General features: G+C 39.5%; 2 protein-coding genes across 2 annotated transcripts in view; one reads left to right on the top strand and one right to left on the bottom strand.

Annotated features, from left to right (window-relative positions):
- Nucleotides 1–3,992: 3,992 nt before the first annotated feature.
- Nucleotides 3,993–5,189, bottom strand: LOC124275057 (alpha-1A adrenergic receptor-like). The gene has a single exon (XM_046710530.1). The coding sequence runs from the start codon at nucleotides 5,187–5,189 to the stop codon at nucleotides 3,993–3,995; it is 1,197 nt and encodes a 398-aa protein (XP_046566486.1).
- A 2,915-nt stretch (nucleotides 5,190–8,104) lies between these two features.
- The window catches only part of LOC124275056, a 49,101-nt gene continuing 39,895 nt past the window's right edge, over nucleotides 8,105–17,310 (top strand). The window contains 3 exon segments of the mRNA XM_046710529.1: nucleotides 8,105–8,170; nucleotides 9,238–9,318; nucleotides 17,000–17,251. Coding sequence (XP_046566485.1) covers nucleotides 8,147–8,170; nucleotides 9,238–9,318; nucleotides 17,000–17,251 — 357 coding nt within the window. The 5' untranslated portion in view covers nucleotides 8,105–8,146.

The raw sequence follows: 17,310 nt of genomic DNA, 5'->3' as shown, positions 1-17,310 counted from the left end.
TTGAACGGACAGTTTATGATCATTATGATTAAGATGTCTGGTCAAAGTTGTATTTTGAAAATTTCTGTATTTAGCATCTTGTATCGTACCATTTTCTTAACCATTTTCAGTACATAGTTTCAAAACATGAAATCACTTTCCCTGTCGTAATCACTTTCAGCCAGTCATAACTCCGTTTTTCTTAGATTCAGGGTTGGCATCTCGGAGAATTGAATATGTACTAGCCCTGCAGTAGCACAAGTCATGTTAGTTTACCAAGGCTGCACATGGTACTGTTGACTATAATTATTAACATGACCGATGAGTATTCAGTCAACTTGACTGAAATGTCCTAACTTTGTGTTGGCAGACATTCACATGTCTCAGTTGTATCTTTGTATGTGTCACCTTGACCAAACATAGAAGTAAATATATTTTGCAAACTTGACAACTTTAGCATCTTCCTGGGCAGCATGTCGACTGCTATATTATAATAATAACAGAACAGAAAACTAGGTCGTATACAAGCTTGCTTCCAACTGGCTGCTTACTTATTGTCAGGCAATCAGCTGTCACATTTTGAAGAAAATGACTCATTTTAGACACATATTTTCCAGGTGTACGTAGATCGATTGAAGAGACGTTTGTTTGATCATGCACACATTATTAGCCATCTATATTCATAGATAACGGTGATATTGTCTCTCTACAAAAATTAACATCAGTGTTTCATCAAAAGCTTGCGTCCAAGAGGACGCACATGTTAAAAAAATATGAGTACTGCCAGAATTTATTGCGTCAGAGACATGGGACGCAGGGGTAGATTGATCCCTGCTAATATGTTGGGGCGACTATTGAGGGGGAAAAGACTATTGCAATAGTGAAAGTCTATTGCAGCATACTACTGCGACCAACTATTGCAATACTATTGAATACAAGTTGAAGTAGTTTCAGTCTCTTTTTAACTGACAAGAAACTTGAAACCCAGATCAAGTAAACAGTTAAAACATAAACTCAATGAAGCTGCAAGTGTGAACCCAAACATCCTGTATTTTGCACTGTGCATTTATCAGTGGAAGTCAATCGATCGTTTTTCATTTCTACGATCGATTAATTGCTCTTGGAAACTCAACAATTGCAATCCATCAATAGTTCAATGCATTGTTACAGCCCTACTGATCTGACAAACTCAAGTCAATGTTCTAAGTACTTTGTACGGCCATCAGCATGATCAGTATTCTCTAATTTGTGGCAGACTCATCAAGTCATAGTGTAAAGTATACTATTCACACTTTGCTAAGGATCAAATCATTGATTCAAAAGAATGATGTGGGGTCAAATTGGATTTAAATATCTAAGCTTATTGTAAGCATGGATCCTCGGTTTCAGCATGTCATTTCATCTTACGGATCCCATACCTGCTATTGACAGGTGTTATGTACTTGTCAATGACTCGTTCCATGATTTGAAAAATGGTTGATTGGTGCCATGAAAACCATTTTTATGGTTACTCATGTATCAGGTGCATAAGGTTAGATTAAAGTGACTGTTTGCCTAAAGAGGGGTAACCATATTATTATTTATCCAGTTTTAAATGGATACAATTTCAAATTATGAATTTACGTTTAAGTAAAGTTGTGAATTTTTGTGATCCTTAGCAAAGTGTGAGTAGTATAGCTTTCTGTTAAGGTTGTGAAATAGTCCCAAGGCTCATATTGATGAATATCTATGTGTTAATAAATACACCTGAAACCAATTAGTCACTGCTTTCTTGATTGAATCTGGTGTGCCATTCATGAGGTACCCATACAACACCCCCACCAATGATGAAACACTTCTCCATTTACTTCATGAAGCAAAAAGCATGTCACCAATAAAAATGTTAGTCACATAACATAAACACACACTACATCCTCACACTGATGATGAAACACTTCTTGATTTACTGAATTCAGCTGATAGCACACCACTAATCACAATACAAGTCACAACAGAAATACACTTAATACTTATGAAGAATATCTAACAGTGTTAGTCACAGAAGTGTCCAAATACTGGTCACGTAACATTGTCCAGATGCTTGTCACGTAACATTGTCCAGATACTTGTCACATAACATTGTCCAGATACTAGTCACGTAACATTGTCCAGATACTAGTCACATAACATTGTCCAGATACTGGTCACGTAACATTGTCCAGATACTTGTCACGTAACATTGTCCAGATACTAGTCACATAACATTGTCCAGATACTGGTCACGTAACATTGTCCAGATACTGGTCACGTAACATTGTCCACATACTAGTCACATAACATTGTCCAGATACTAGTCACGTAACATTGTCCAGATACTAGTCACGTAACATTGTCCAGATACTAGTCACATAACATTGTCCAGATACTAGTCACGTTACATTGTCCAGATGCTTGTCACGTAACATTGTCCAGATACTAGTCACATAACATTGTCCAGATACTTGTCATGTAACATTGTCCAGATACTAGTCACATAACATTGTCCAGATACTGGTCACGTAACATTGTCCAGATACTTGTCACGTAACATTGTCCACATACTAGTCACATAACATTGTCCAGATACTAGTCACGTAACATTGTCCAGTTACTAGTCACGTAACATTGTCCAGATACTAGTCACGTTACATTGTCCAGATACTGGTCACGTAACATTGTCCAGATACTAGTCACGTAACATTGTCCAGATACTAGTCACGTAACATTGTCCAGATACTAGTCACGTTACATTGTCCAGATGCTTGTCACGTAACATTGTCCAGATACTAGTCACATAACATTGTCCAGATGCTTGTCACGTAACATTGTCCAGATACTTGTCACATAACAGTGTCGAGATACTAGTCACGTAACATTGCCCAGATACTAGTCACATAACAGTGTCCAGATACTTGTCACGTAACATTGTCCAGATGCTTGTCACGTAACATTGCCCAGATACTTGTCACATAACATTGTCCAGATGCTTGTCACGTAACATTGTCCAGATACTAGTCACGTAACAGTGTACAGATACTAGTCACGTAACAGTGTCCAGATACTTGTCACATAACAGTGTACAGATACTAGTCACGTAACATTGTCCAGATACTTGTCACATTACAGTGTCCAGATACTTTTCAGATAACAGTGTCCAGATGCTTGTCACACAACAGTGTCCAGATACTAGTCACATAACAGTGTCCAGATGCTTGTCACACAACAGTGTCCAGATACTAGTCACATTACAGTGTCCAGATACTTGTCACAAAACAGTGTCCAGATGCTTGTCACACAACAGTGTCCAGATACTAGTCACACAACAGTGTCCAGATGCTAGTCACATAACAGTGTCAGATGATTGTCACAACAGTGTCCTGTGCTAGTCATGACAGTGTCAGATGCTAGCCACATTACAGTCAGATGCTAGTCACATAACAGTGTCCAGATACTAGTCACATAACAGTGTCCAGATGCTTGTCACATAACAGTGTCCAGATGCTTGTCACACAACAGTGTCCAGATACTAGTCACACAACATTGTCCAGATGCTAGTCACACAACAGTGTCCAGATGCTTGTCACACAACAGTGTCCAGATACTAGTCACATAACAGTGTCCAGATACTTGTCACATAACTGTGTCCAGATACTAGTCACGTAACATTGTCCAGATTTGACCTGTGGGCTTGGTTGGCTCCTGTAGTTTTTTAATCCAGGGACCATTAAACGTTTGACACTAGAGTTATGACAAGAACACTTTGATTGTCATTCTTTATTTCAAACAACACTATGTTTGGCAACTACTGGTGCCATGTACTAAACCATGTCTCCTGCAGTGTCCATAACATTGGTATCACAACTACTTTTATTTATCCTGTAGTGCACTCATGGATCTAATATGACTTTGAGAAACTTTTCGGTTCCTTTTTTTTCTGAAAAGCTCTCTTAAAGCTTTTTTATACCTCCTGTCTGTAAACATGTAGATAAAAGGGTTTACCAGGGAGTGACTATAATAAAACACAGAGAGGTAATCCTCGTACACCCACGGCGCGCTATACAGCTGCACCCAACATCCACAACAGAGGCAAACCAGTATGGAGCAAACATGATGATAAAGAACAAAACTACGATCATCACAGTTCCAAAAGCTCGACAACTGTCTCGTGGAAATTTCCTTTTTATGGACCCATTTTCCTCTCGGCTGCTTTTGCTTGATGTTTGTGTTGTGGATGTAGAGCTGGTAGTCCAGATGGAGGTTCGAGGCAGACTGGTTGTATTGGCATCTGTGTTTCGTCGCGATGAGTTGACGGCTAACTGAACAGACTGGGATTCGGACTGCTGCACACTTTCATGATTGGCGGCAATGCGGCAAATGTGTTTCCTGGCCACACAGAGAATTTTAAGACTTGTGAAGAGGAGTATACAGAACGGGACTATAAAAGATACTATAGCGCTGAGGACTGCGTATAAGTCTGTCATGACGAAGTTACATACGTCCAATCCGTTGTAGATGGTTTCATTCGGATGTGGGTTGCGAGCAAAGTCTCCAAATACGGACACAGCGGAGAAGGTGATCCATATGACCCACACTGCTATCATGGATCCAAGAGCTACACATGGTGCCGAGATGCTGTGGTAAAGGAAGGGCTTAGTGATGTACAGGTATTTGTCAATAGACACAAGAACCGTGGAATAACTTGCGATTGCACTGAACGCAAGATCTGCGCAGATCGTGATGTTGCAAAAGTCCATACTAAAGGGCCAGATTCCATAGAGTTCCCATATCGTGTTGATTGGAACAACTGTGAGCGAATTAAACAGATCCACAATAGCAAGATTTAGCACCAGCCAGTAGTAAGTCCTGCTCCTCAGATTGGGTGTCTTGGCTATGGTTACAATTGAGATGGTATTTCCAACAACCATGAAGATGTTCAGAAGGAACATGAAAATCACAAACACAAGTTTCCCTGCCGTTAAGTCCAAGTCCGTACCATCATGTCGGACATTGGTGTTGTCTGACTCCAGGTGCGAGTGACCAAGAAGCATGTCGGATGCGTTGTTAACACTGGCATTCTGTACCCAGTCTGACGAGGTGGTCGGGGCCGGAGTGGGGAGAGGGACTCTCCAAATCCCGATATGTACCCCACCATGTGATATAGTAGACTCTTCAGACGCAGCTGATGATGACATCCCCGCATAGACTCCAACTGGCCCACAGACAGATATATTGATGCCGTAAACATGAGACAATTAGCCTATCTGAAAGATAGAAGGGAAACACAAGATTTATTGTTTTCTGATGCTATTTTAGTAGGTAAGGTTGTGTGATTTGTTTCTCTGCTGTTTGTTGTGGAGAGTCTGCAAACATAGGGCCAATGATTCTTACATTTGGTTCAGAATTGATGATTTACAGTTTTGAAACGCTGTAGAAGTTGTAATATGTTTTCGACTTACCGCTAATCTGATTCCCTTTGGTACACATTTTAGGAAGATTTACTGGTTTTGTTGATAGTACAAGCACCTAGGAGTGGTGATTTTATCTCAGGCTAATTTTGACCTACTATACCACTCCAGATAACCAGCATTGGTTAAACAGATTTATTGTCCACCTTAGTGGTGTCAATTAGCCTGTCGTTGAAACCTAAAAACATTTGACCTTGGGTTATTGTTAAAAACATATGCTCAGATGTTCATTGAGAGTTAAATGTACTTCATGTAGTCATGTAAGAAATGATTATATTTTATCATTTGTTTTAGGAATAGTTTAGGTAATTTGTGTTTGATCATGAGTGTGTGAGTGAATCAGGTTTCTTGCACTTTTAATAATACCGCTGTTATATCATGGCAGGTCTGTTTAATTAATGGAGGAAAGCCTTATTTGAAGGAATGCAGGTTTTAAACATTTCCAGCAACATCATGGCAGGGGACACCAGAAATGGGCTTCACACATTTATTTGAAACCGCACAACCACAGGCTACCCCATATGCAAGGGTATGGTAATAATAATAATGTGTCCATTTATATAGCGCCAAACTCCACACTAGGTATGCCCATAGCACTAACAATCAAGGCACAGCACATTATTACCCCAGATAACCCAAGCTGCCTGTTAGGAGCTCGAAGGTTATAGTCACATGACTTTTTCCACCGGGTACCCATTTTCCTGCTGGGTGAACAGAGGCAATTTCGAACAAACTCACTTGCCTAAGGTGAGACACATGTATGAATCATGTTTCTGAAATGCCAAAGGGATGAAAAATCTACACAGTGAATCAGACGGCAGGGCCACCTGTGCCCCTATTATTTTATGTTATAAAATATGTTTGGATAACTAAGTGATTTGATCATATGGATAGGTTAAAATGGGAAATCTACAAAATATTGATTTTGTTCTTTGAACATGTTAGATGGAATTGTAACTCAGGTTGGCTATGTATGTGAAGCCATGGAAACCGATAATCGTTAACTGAATATCAGTTGATTGTTGATCAGTTCCAGAAATGTAACTTTTAGCAAACATGCAAAATAAGTCTGAAAGAAATCAATATATTCAACAGCATTTGTGAGTGGTAACAGATTAATGCATGGATTACTAACAAGAACAGCTTTTTGAACAATATTAGGAGGGGCCCATGAGTAAAGACATAATTTTGTGTAAATTTAAACTATATTTCATTCAGATAGACACTGTTACTGTATCAATAATCTGTAATAATTCTTCTGATCAACAGTATTTCTGTTTATGGATCGTTTCAGCCAGCCTAGTTGCAAATTATTCTTTTGGCTTTGAAAGAAAATTGATCTTTATGACATTGTTATTTTGTAAGTAATTGAGATTTTCTGATTGTGAAAGTGGGTGAAAAAAAATCTGAAAAGCAAAATATTTACAAATGATTTAAATAAATGATAAAAGGATATTTGTGATGCAATATATGCCATCCATTGATGCATGCTGGAAATTAGACTGTTGCTTAACCTCTGAATATATAGAACAACTAGTTCCTTTTAAATTGAAAAGGAACCAAAGTGGGACTGGAGATTCCTGAACCTGAGGAAATCTAGACTTGCAAAAAAACATTATTACCCCCTGATCAATGTGCATTTAAGTTTCATTCTCAGCTACCCAAGAGCGGATACAACCCAAGTTGCCTGTCAGATGCTAGAATATTAACAGTCACTTGACTATCTCAGCCTACCAGCTACCCGTTCACTGGTTGAATAGAGACATAATTTGAACAAGTACGTAAGCACCAAGATACACCCAATGCACCTGATGTGGGAGACAGGACCCGCTGTTTCATTGACATGTGCATCCCTGCGTGTTTGTGAAACATAACAGGACAAAGCTCACTAATAAAACTCTCTCTCTCTCTCTCTCTCTCTCTCTCTCTCTCTTCTCTCTTTCTCTCTTCTCTTTCTTTTTCTCTCTTCTCTCTTCTCTCTTTTCTCTCTCTCTCTCTGCTCTCTTTCTCTCTTTGCTCTCTTTCTCTCTTTGCTCTCTCTCTCTCTTTCTCTCTCTCTCTCTTCTCTCTCTCTCTCTTTGCTCTCTTTCTCTCTGGCTCTCTTTCTAACTCTCTTCTTCTCTCACTCTCTCTTTTTCGTAAACATCTCTTTCTTTCTCTCTCTACAGCTCACTCTCAGATCTCTCTCTCTCTCTCTCTCTCTCTCTCTCTCTCTCTCTCTTTACTCTCTCTTTCTCTCTCTTCTCTCTCTCTCTCTCTCTCTCTCTCTCTTTCTCTCTCTCTCTCTCTTCTCTCTCTCTCTCTCTTCTCTCTCTCTCTCTCTCTCTCTCTCTCTCTCTTCTCTCTCTCTCTCTCTCTCTCTCTCTCTCTCTCTCTTTACTCTCTCTCTCTCTCTCTCCTTAACTAATGATACAAACTCAACTAACAACATATACTTTGATACTTATTCATAAACACTTTTGAGGAACCTTGAACATGTGTAAATGTCTTCTTTTTTTTTTTAAGATAAAATTCATAAACTAAGAAATTATCACAACCTCATCCTGAGAATTATGATTATATGAATGTTAATATATTGTGTAATGTTATATCATCTTTGGTTAATTGGTCATATGTAAAAGGTAGTTTCTCATTTGTGTTTCAGCTGAAGGTATTTGCATCAGATATGAAATCCATGATTAACAATGGCAGAGGGAGAAGAATTTGTTGTAAGTGTGCATTTTCTCAGCATTTCTTAATTATTTCATGAGTACAACTCCTGTACTTCTTCTTAAACACCTGTGAAGATCTGGGTATGTCCACAGCAACTAAACTAAGACTGACTGACTGACTGAGTTTAGTTTTACGCCGCTTTTAGCAATATTCCAGCAATATCACGGCGGGGGACACCAGAAATGGGCGTAACACATTGTGCCCATGTGGGGGATCGAACCCGGATCCTTGGCGTGACGAGCCAACGCTTTAACCACTAGGCTACCCCACCGCCCCAGAGGTGACTGAAAGGATCATGTGGTCAGACTGGCTGACTTGGTTGATATATGTCGTCATATACCCAACTGAGTGGACTGAAGCTCATGATGTCAATCACTGGATTGTCTGGTACAGCAGCGTTCGAAATACCTGCTTGCCCAACCGCCCAGGACAGGTTATTTTCAACACGGACTGCCAGATTCTCAAATTCACCTGCCCAACGGTCGGGTTAAAATTTAGACATGTATATGAAGATATTTTGTGGGCAGGTAAGTTTTGGTCAGGGCTGGCAAGTTTTACATCTAACCAGCCCTGTGGTCTGGCTGAAACTGAGTTTCATACCCTGGGTACAGACTTGATTATTTTCAAATTGACAGATTATTCACAGATATTGCAGAATATTACACAACTAAGTGAGCTACGGTGGCGTAGCACTATTTTATTAAATCATTTAATGAAAGCTATAGGCAGTATTACAGTGGACCCATGAAGACCTGGGTTCAGTAACCCATGCTTGTCGTAAGAGGCAACTAACGGGATCGGGTGGTCAGGCTCGCTGACTTTGTTGACACATGTCATTGTATCCCAAATGCGCAGTACGATGCTCATGCTGTTGATCACTTGATTGTCTGGTTCAGACTCGATTATTTACAGACCACCGCCATATAGCTGGAATATTGCTGAGAGCTGCGTTAAACAACAAACCAACCAACCAACCAATATTACAGTGACAAAACAATAGCACCATACAACGGATGTTGTCTTCTAAAAGACATGGTTTGACAATGATATCATATTTCTTCAGATTTTATACACGGCTCAGAAGACGAAGAAAGCTAAGACCTGGCATGATGGGATGCTGAAGGTCTCCTCTGTAGCATCCAAGGTAAGACATCCTAGACTTATGCCTAGTGTCTGAAAATATATAGTTTTGAACTTGGAAGTGCCCCAATGAGATGGGAGATCGAGAACTGAACCAGAGGAATATCCAGACTTGCTTCACTTAGACTTTCCATTACAGAAAGAGCTAGGTGAAATGTAAAATGTTATGGTTCAGGATTGTGAGACAAACAAGAGACATCCATGGACCAAGGAGTTGGATACAAATGTCAGATCTTCCAGAGATTTATCTAAATCTGCTCTTAGGTCAATGTTCAATCCCAAGTTTGCAGCAAATGTTAGCAAAATGTCACAATCTTTTCCAATTCGTGTTAATGAAGTTAATGATGGCTTGATCAATTTGATTTGTATTTTACAAGTAAAGGCCAGTAAAGAGAAGGAAGCTCCAGTGCTTATTTTTACATTGTTGTATTCAATGCAGTGTTAAAATACAATGCTATAATACAGGGATTTACCCACAGTCATATATTTGAGGGGGCTTGGGACTCATACTCTTAATTATCAGGGGGCCTGGACTACAAAATGGGAGTCCCAGACACTTAAATATTATTATTAATACTATGTTGTAATACTGTTGTAATTGTACTGTGTTACTGTTATTGTATTGTGTATCATGATCATCACATTGTTTACAGTAATTAAATTGCAAATGATACCATAGTAATAAACTCAGTGATAACTTATTATTGCTCAATCGAAATTTTTTCAAAAAGTATTTGGACTTTTTTCTGTGTCCCTGTGGATGCGCTTATAAATTTCGTTGCGTCCGTTGTCAGTTTTCATGCATATAGGACGTAGGAAATCTGTCCCGTAAATCCCTGTATAATATCTGAAGGTACAAAAAGCTTTAGAAAATTGAACAAAAATTATGTTTCCTATCTAACATGCTAAGAGCACTAAATTTGGTATCACTGTCTTCTTTTCATGAATTTAGCAATATTGTATTGAATGCAGTGCAAACTTCAATGGTAGTGCTCTGAATGTAGTAAAACAGGGAAATTAAATATACTTGTTTTGGACAAAATAACATACTTATTCTCAGTCTTGCCATGAGCACTTACTTTGGAATCTGGGGCTGATTTCACCCAGAGAGGTGAGTGAGTGAGTTTAGTTTGACGCCACACTCAGCAATATTCCAGCTATATGACGGCTGTCTGTAAATAATCGAGTCTGGACCAGACAATCCAGTGATCAACAGCATGAGCATCGATCTGAGCAATTGGGAACCGATGACATGTGTCAAACAAGTAAGCGAGCCTGGCCACCCAATCCCGTTAGTCGCCTCTTATGACAAGCATGGGTTACTGAAGATCAATATTCAAAACCGGACCTTCACGGGTTTCACCCAGAGAGGGTAGATAAACAGCACAAACATATGGTGAAACAACACATGTTCATATATTGTTTTCAAGTCAACCTCCACCTCAAAATCAACCTTTGAAACTCACTGTATCAGTCTACATGTGTTTGATCATATCAAGTGCACCATTTTACATGTACACAAAATTCAAAAGACCATGAGAACATGTCTGATCACTAATGACGTATATTTCCAAGTCTTCCACAACATGAAAGTTTCATATCTACACCTGACCTAAAAAGACCCTTAACCTTCCCCATCAACTAACTTGCTTGGTTTAAATTGGCATCTGGTTAGACAATTCCACCATGTTTTGTTCTAGCTAATACATACACTGTCAACAAGCGAAAACTTTTCGGGGCCTTGATTCTAACCAACAGCCTTCTGATCTAAATCACATTATAATAATGAAACCAGTTTAAACCACAGTTTAATTCACTTTTTTTTTTTGAACTGATAGTAAAAATAGAATAAAATGGTTATCATTTGTCAGTTAAAGAACCATGAAGTGAAATATGATTTCTTGACGTCAACTAGTGAAAAAATGGAGTATCAGTACAACACACTTAGTGCATTCGGGTGTTTATGACAAAAACATTTCTAACTGCTAAAAATCAACCCTCAAGAGCTGAAAATGTACGACAATAAACTACACATAACTCAGACCACGTCTATCTTACCTGTATCAAGTTCAATACATCTTATCGGTGATCATCACTCACTTACATCCAGACAGGCAGGTATCGAGAGTGTCAATACTTTGTAATGCCAAAGCAATTATTTACGGGCACTTTAAATATCCCAATCTTGCAACTGTGTGCTGTAAATTTGATGCTAGATATCTCTTTTCCGTGTCACCTGGTTACCTGTGATGGTCGCGTCTGTATGCCCAAATTGTAAATAAACTGTCACATGATCATTCTTAAAATACTGGAACACGCGGTATCTCGGAGAAGTGATTTATGACAACGGCAATCAGTTTGTAACTTGAAGGAGAGTCTAAGAGGCCCAATCCGAGACAAACCTTTATTGCGATATTTTTTTGCAAACTGTAAGTGCTGAATGCAGCACAATGACTTGGATGATCTCACTCTCCAACCTGTACAATGTTGTAAATGGTTTCCTTTATTATGTTTGTCTTGCATCGACACAGTGTCTTCCATATTGTTGGTCAAGGCCCAGATGTTGAAACTTTATAGTTGTGTTCATCAGTAAATCATACAACCATGATTCATAAAGTTTGGTTTGGTTGTTGTTGAATGACGCACTCAGCAAAATTCCAGCTATATGACGGCGGACTGTATATAATCGAGTCTGGATCAGACAATCCAGTGATCAACAGCATGAGCATCGCTCTACGCAAATGGGATACAATGACATGTGTCAACCAAGTTAGAAGACCATTTTTAACACGGATTTATAAAAACTAACATTTAGTTTCTGAACTGAACATATTTTACTGGAAGTTGAGGGTGGTTTGGGTTAGTCTAATGGTTAAAGCATCCACTTGTCATGCTGAAGACCCAAGTTTGATTCCCCACATTGCAGGGCTCGATTGAGTGCTTTGTTACTTGCACTGGTGCAACCCAATATTACGAAGTACAACCTTGTTATTAGTCTTACTTGCACCAGGAATATTTGCTGACATATGCTGCAGACTTAGTACCATGAAGCAACCTCTGGGAAAGAATTCCCTGGAAAATTTGAGGTGAGGTGAAATGGGGTTTAACGTCGCACTTGAGAATATTTCGCTCATATGATGACGTGCATGCGCGTGTATGTGTGGCTGCTTGTACTAGTCGAGACTTAAGCTGTTTTTTATAGTGCTAGCCCACTGAGATACCATGCCGCAGTTAAGCGTGAATACCCCACTCAGACACATTATACTGACTCCGAGCCAACCAGTCCTTGTACCAGTAATGCCGAGCGCCAGGCAGAGACCAACAAGTATCATATTTTAACGTCTTTTGGTATGATGTGGGGGATCAAAACCGCGACCTTCCGCTTTTTGAGGGATGGGCCTACAAAAGTGCTGTTTATGGGGTTTTGATGATTTTAAGGAGGGGTCACCCATTTTGTTCTAGGGAGGTGGGGGGTGGGGTGGGGTGTGTCATAAATTTTGTACACAAAATTTTTAAAACAATTATGCTTAAAAAATATGGGAAGAGGGAGGGTGGTCACTGACTTTGTACATAAATTTTAGGGGGGGTCACTCACATTGTACATGCTTAACCATACAAATCATCATCATCACCCCCCACCCCCTTGCCATAAATCATGAACGGTCCCTTAAATAACATGTATGAGACTTATCATGTTCGTTAGCCCAAGTAGTCCCACTTTAACTGAGCAGTCCATCTTATTTTACATTGTCAGCTGACCTGAATGAGTGAGCAGAGATAGTTTTGCTTTGCTTTACTCAACATTCCAGCAATAATAGGCCTGGGTAACACCTAAAATGTTATTCACACATTAACTGATGATGGGGATTTAAACCTGGATCTGCAACAGGATAGGCCAAAACCTTGCGGCTTTTTAACCTCCCTTAGTTTAAAAACACTCAGGGGCGGTGGGGTAGCCTAATGGTTAAAGCGTTCGCTCGTCATGCCGAAGACCCGGGTTGGATTCCCCACATGGGTACTATGTATGAAGCCCATTTCTGGTGGGATTTCTTTTCCTGTGTAAAACCATACTCACTCATTCAAAAACACTCAGAGTATGAAAGAGTTGCATTAGATAAATTTATAAATTGACTTATCAAGGAGAATATGTCTCTGTGAGTAACAGTTTCCTACATCAAAAGTGTATACTTTTTGTGAAAAAGTCTCTTGAGGTATACGTTATTACCAGTACTTATGTTTTGCCTGGTTTATTTTTAGTGTGTTTTTTATGTCCCAGTACTGGTACTTATTGTCGAAGGTAATTCTCATTCATAAGTCCTTTCGTAACAGTTGAATACAGAAAGGTTATTGATTTGTTTAGGTACCACTACATATTGAGGCTTCTTTCATGTCGGAACCAGTTGTGTTTACCATATTTACGGAATTTCATTAGTGTCAGTTATGAACAGGAACATACCATGAGATAAATGTAGTTTGTCTTCAGTCCCAACAGACAATTTGTTTCATTCTAGATGATCACGTTTCTAAGGAAACGTATTTTGTGTCGATATCGATTATTACCGAAATGTTTAATAAACCGAAATATTCGCAATATTCCCATATCAATATTGGTGCCATGGCGATATCCAATTATTACAAGGTTAAGTTTGATTTTTTTATGACATAACATGATTGTGAAATATGGAACCGGTTCAGTCTAGTTGACAGTCCCCTTCAATTGCGATTTAGGTCGGGAGAAATTGACAAGTTTATGACGGCCATTGCCTCCATAACAAACTGTGAAGCCTTATGTACCTGCGGTTCAACCTCCCGGAGTCTTTTGAGTGTTATTAAAAACAACTCCTAACCTCTTTAACATTGGTACAAGATGTGGAGCGTTAAACTGTGAGGGGCGAGTCAACATGGTGTGTGTCGTCAGTCCGATGACGCAGGAGGGATGGACAGTCGTATACAGGGAGTTTAATGTTTTAGGGTCAAGAACAGGAAGTCTTTCATCATTATGTCTCCCCAACATGGGAGGGGAGTCAATTTGTTTTTGGCTCAGTTCCAATTTGTTAGTGCTGACGTGCATTCCCATCCTATTCCAAGCCATAACTTGAAAACAAGTCTATGTTTTTCAACAAAACTTGGTATAAACATTGCTCATCAGCTTATTTTGGAGCTTTTGTTACATTGATATTGTTAAAAAAGAACAACAATTACGTTTGATATAATTTCAACTAAGTCTCAGATGAGGGTAGGGTTGTTTCCGGTTCACAGTTGGAAAACCTGTCAACTTATTTCAACGAAAATTGGCATGTACATTTTTTCTATTTAATTGTAACCAAAGTATGAAAGATTTATTCAAGATAATTGAACAAAAATCTGATCTTTTCCAAAGATGATATCTGCCTATATTTACCAATCAGATCTCTTCCAAAGATGATATCTGACTACATGTTAGCCAATCAGATCACTTCCAGAGATGATATCTGCCTACATGGTAGCCAATCAGATCACTTCCAGAGATGATATCTGCCTACATTTCAGATCACTTCCGGAGATGATATCTGCCTACATGTTAGCCAATCAGATCACTTCCAGAGATGATATCTGCCTACATGTTAGCCAATCAGATCTCTTCCAGAGATGATATCTTCCTACATGTTACCAATCAGATCACTTCCAGGGATGATATCAGCCTACATGTTAGCCAATCAGATCACTTCCAGAGATGATATCTGCCTACATGTTAGCCAATCAGATCACTTCCAGAGATGATATCTGCCTACATGTTAGCCAATCAGATCACTTCCAGGAAAGCCTTATTGCTTACCCTCGAGAAATGTTCCTGAGGACAAACAGATAAACACGTGTCCTCGAAACGTGTGTCAAGTGCAAAATCTTGTATGGTACTATATATATAGACACAAATCATGTCTATTTGTTCAGTGACAAAAGGCAACAAGCCTGAGAGACACTCCTACGTTCCTGACCCCACGCGATGTAGTTTGCCAGCTACTGTCAGTGACCGTTACTGTGTGTGACTTACGATTCTAAGTAAACACTCCACTGGCTCTGAAAGGTTCTAGATTTCTGCCCTTGTCAATGTCAGTATATATTATTAGTATCCTTGTATGACAGTGCGGTTTGCTTATCTTCCATATTTATACCACTGTTAAAACTGCTCACCTGATTCCTCCCTAGAAGTAAGTTACCCACAGAGTTATCTGTCCTTGATGTTTCTCTTACTTCGGATTGCCATGGCAACTGACATGATTTTCTCCAGCACATTGACTTCATGTTCAGTTACACAATTAGTGTTGTTAAGAGCAATGTAAAATTGAAGTCATTCTCTCACTTCCTTAGGGGTTTAGTTGTTTAACACCACATTCAGCAATATTCCAGCTATATGGTGGCTGTCTGTAAATAATCCAGTCTGCAGGGGTGTCTTTAACTGCCTAATGCTATCTCAATACAGGTGGTTAGCATATGCAGATCTTTCTCAGATATGAGAATTTTCTGCGGGTTTCCAGGATTTTTGTTTCAGTTTGAACGTTTTTAAGATCGATGTAAATCTGTAATAAAAGACCCCCAAGATACCTTGCTAAATTTTCAGAGTTTTTTGTGCTTTGATGTTCTCATGTCTGCTTTCTGTATATATTTGTATGAATAATGGATCATTTGGCCTTGAAAACAATGATGATGATGACGATGACGATGACAATGACAATGGTGGTGGTGGTGGTGATGGTGATGGTGATGGTGGTGGTGGTGATTGACATTGACATTTTGCTGCATCTGTGTCAAGTTTTGATGGGTTTCCTTAAGTTGGTACAGATGCAGTCAACTTCAGTTTTCTGTGTTTAATCTTTAAGTACACAGATGTCACAGACAGCTTATTGCATTTCCACTGCTTTCTTTTTTAAAGTTAAATGGGTCTTGTTTGCTGTATATTTACGACATAGAGTTCTAACTGAGAAAGCATTGACACTGTCTGTCACTCGTTTTCAACCTGACCTTAGCGAATCTAATTGCTTCTGATGTGTAAGACATCAGTACTATATGAGTGTCCTTATATCTCAAAGAAGGGGGGCGCTGGGGTAACCTTGTTGCTAAGGTGTTCGTTCGTCACGCCGAAGACCGGGTTCGATTCCCTACATGGGTACAATATGTGAAGCCCATTTCTGGTGTTGATATTGCTCTACATGGGCGAAAACTAAATATGTGAAGCCCATTTCTGGTGTAAAGCCCTCCACCTCCACCTTGATATTGCTGGAATATTGCTAAAAGCAGCATAAAACTAAACTCACTCACTCGCTCACTCACTAGCTAACGTAACATCAGCAACAGACAGTGAAGACACTCATGTTTCCCAATTGCATAGATCGATGTTCATGATGTTGATCACTGGATTGTCTGATCCAGACTCTATTATTTACAGACCATATAGTTGGATTATTGCTGGCATTAAACACCAACCAACCAACCAACCAACCAACCAACCACTCATATTGAATGGTTTTATATTACATTCATCATTATCAGAATTTGAGTATTTTTACCTTCTTCACAGGACAGGATCAATTGCATTTAAAACAATTTGTGTATTCACAGATTAGATAGCTGGAGACTTTGTAATATTATTACTAAATGTTTCATTGGTAATGAATACTTTATAATTGCCTGTTCATGTACTGCAACAGGCAGTGTTGTACGATGACAAGAAGACTCGTCTGGACACACTGTTTGTGAAGGCAGCAGACGTGCACCCAGGGGAACAGATTGAGAGTGACCGATACCTCATCCTCATCGAGGAGAAGCGATCTCAAGATGCCAAGACTTCCACATCCTCCCATGTCCCCTCAGCCACCTCCTCGTCATCTTTGGGTCGACCTGTGGGTTGCAGCAAGGTCCCAACTGCCCCAGGACTGGGACTCAGGAGGGGGAAGAGAAAGGTGAGTCTTGTGGTGGACTGAGGAATGAATGAATGTTGTCTTATGCAGCATTTGGCAAT

The sequence above is a fragment of the Haliotis rubra genome, unplaced genomic scaffold (genome assembly GCF_003918875.1).
Source record: "Haliotis rubra isolate DU_JTF1 unplaced genomic scaffold, ASM391887v1 Scf198, whole genome shotgun sequence".
Taxonomy (NCBI): Eukaryota; Metazoa; Mollusca; class Gastropoda; order Lepetellida; family Haliotidae; genus Haliotis; species Haliotis rubra.
The sequence above is the reverse complement of the archived record's forward strand: the minus strand, read 5'-3'. Positions and strand labels throughout refer to the sequence as shown.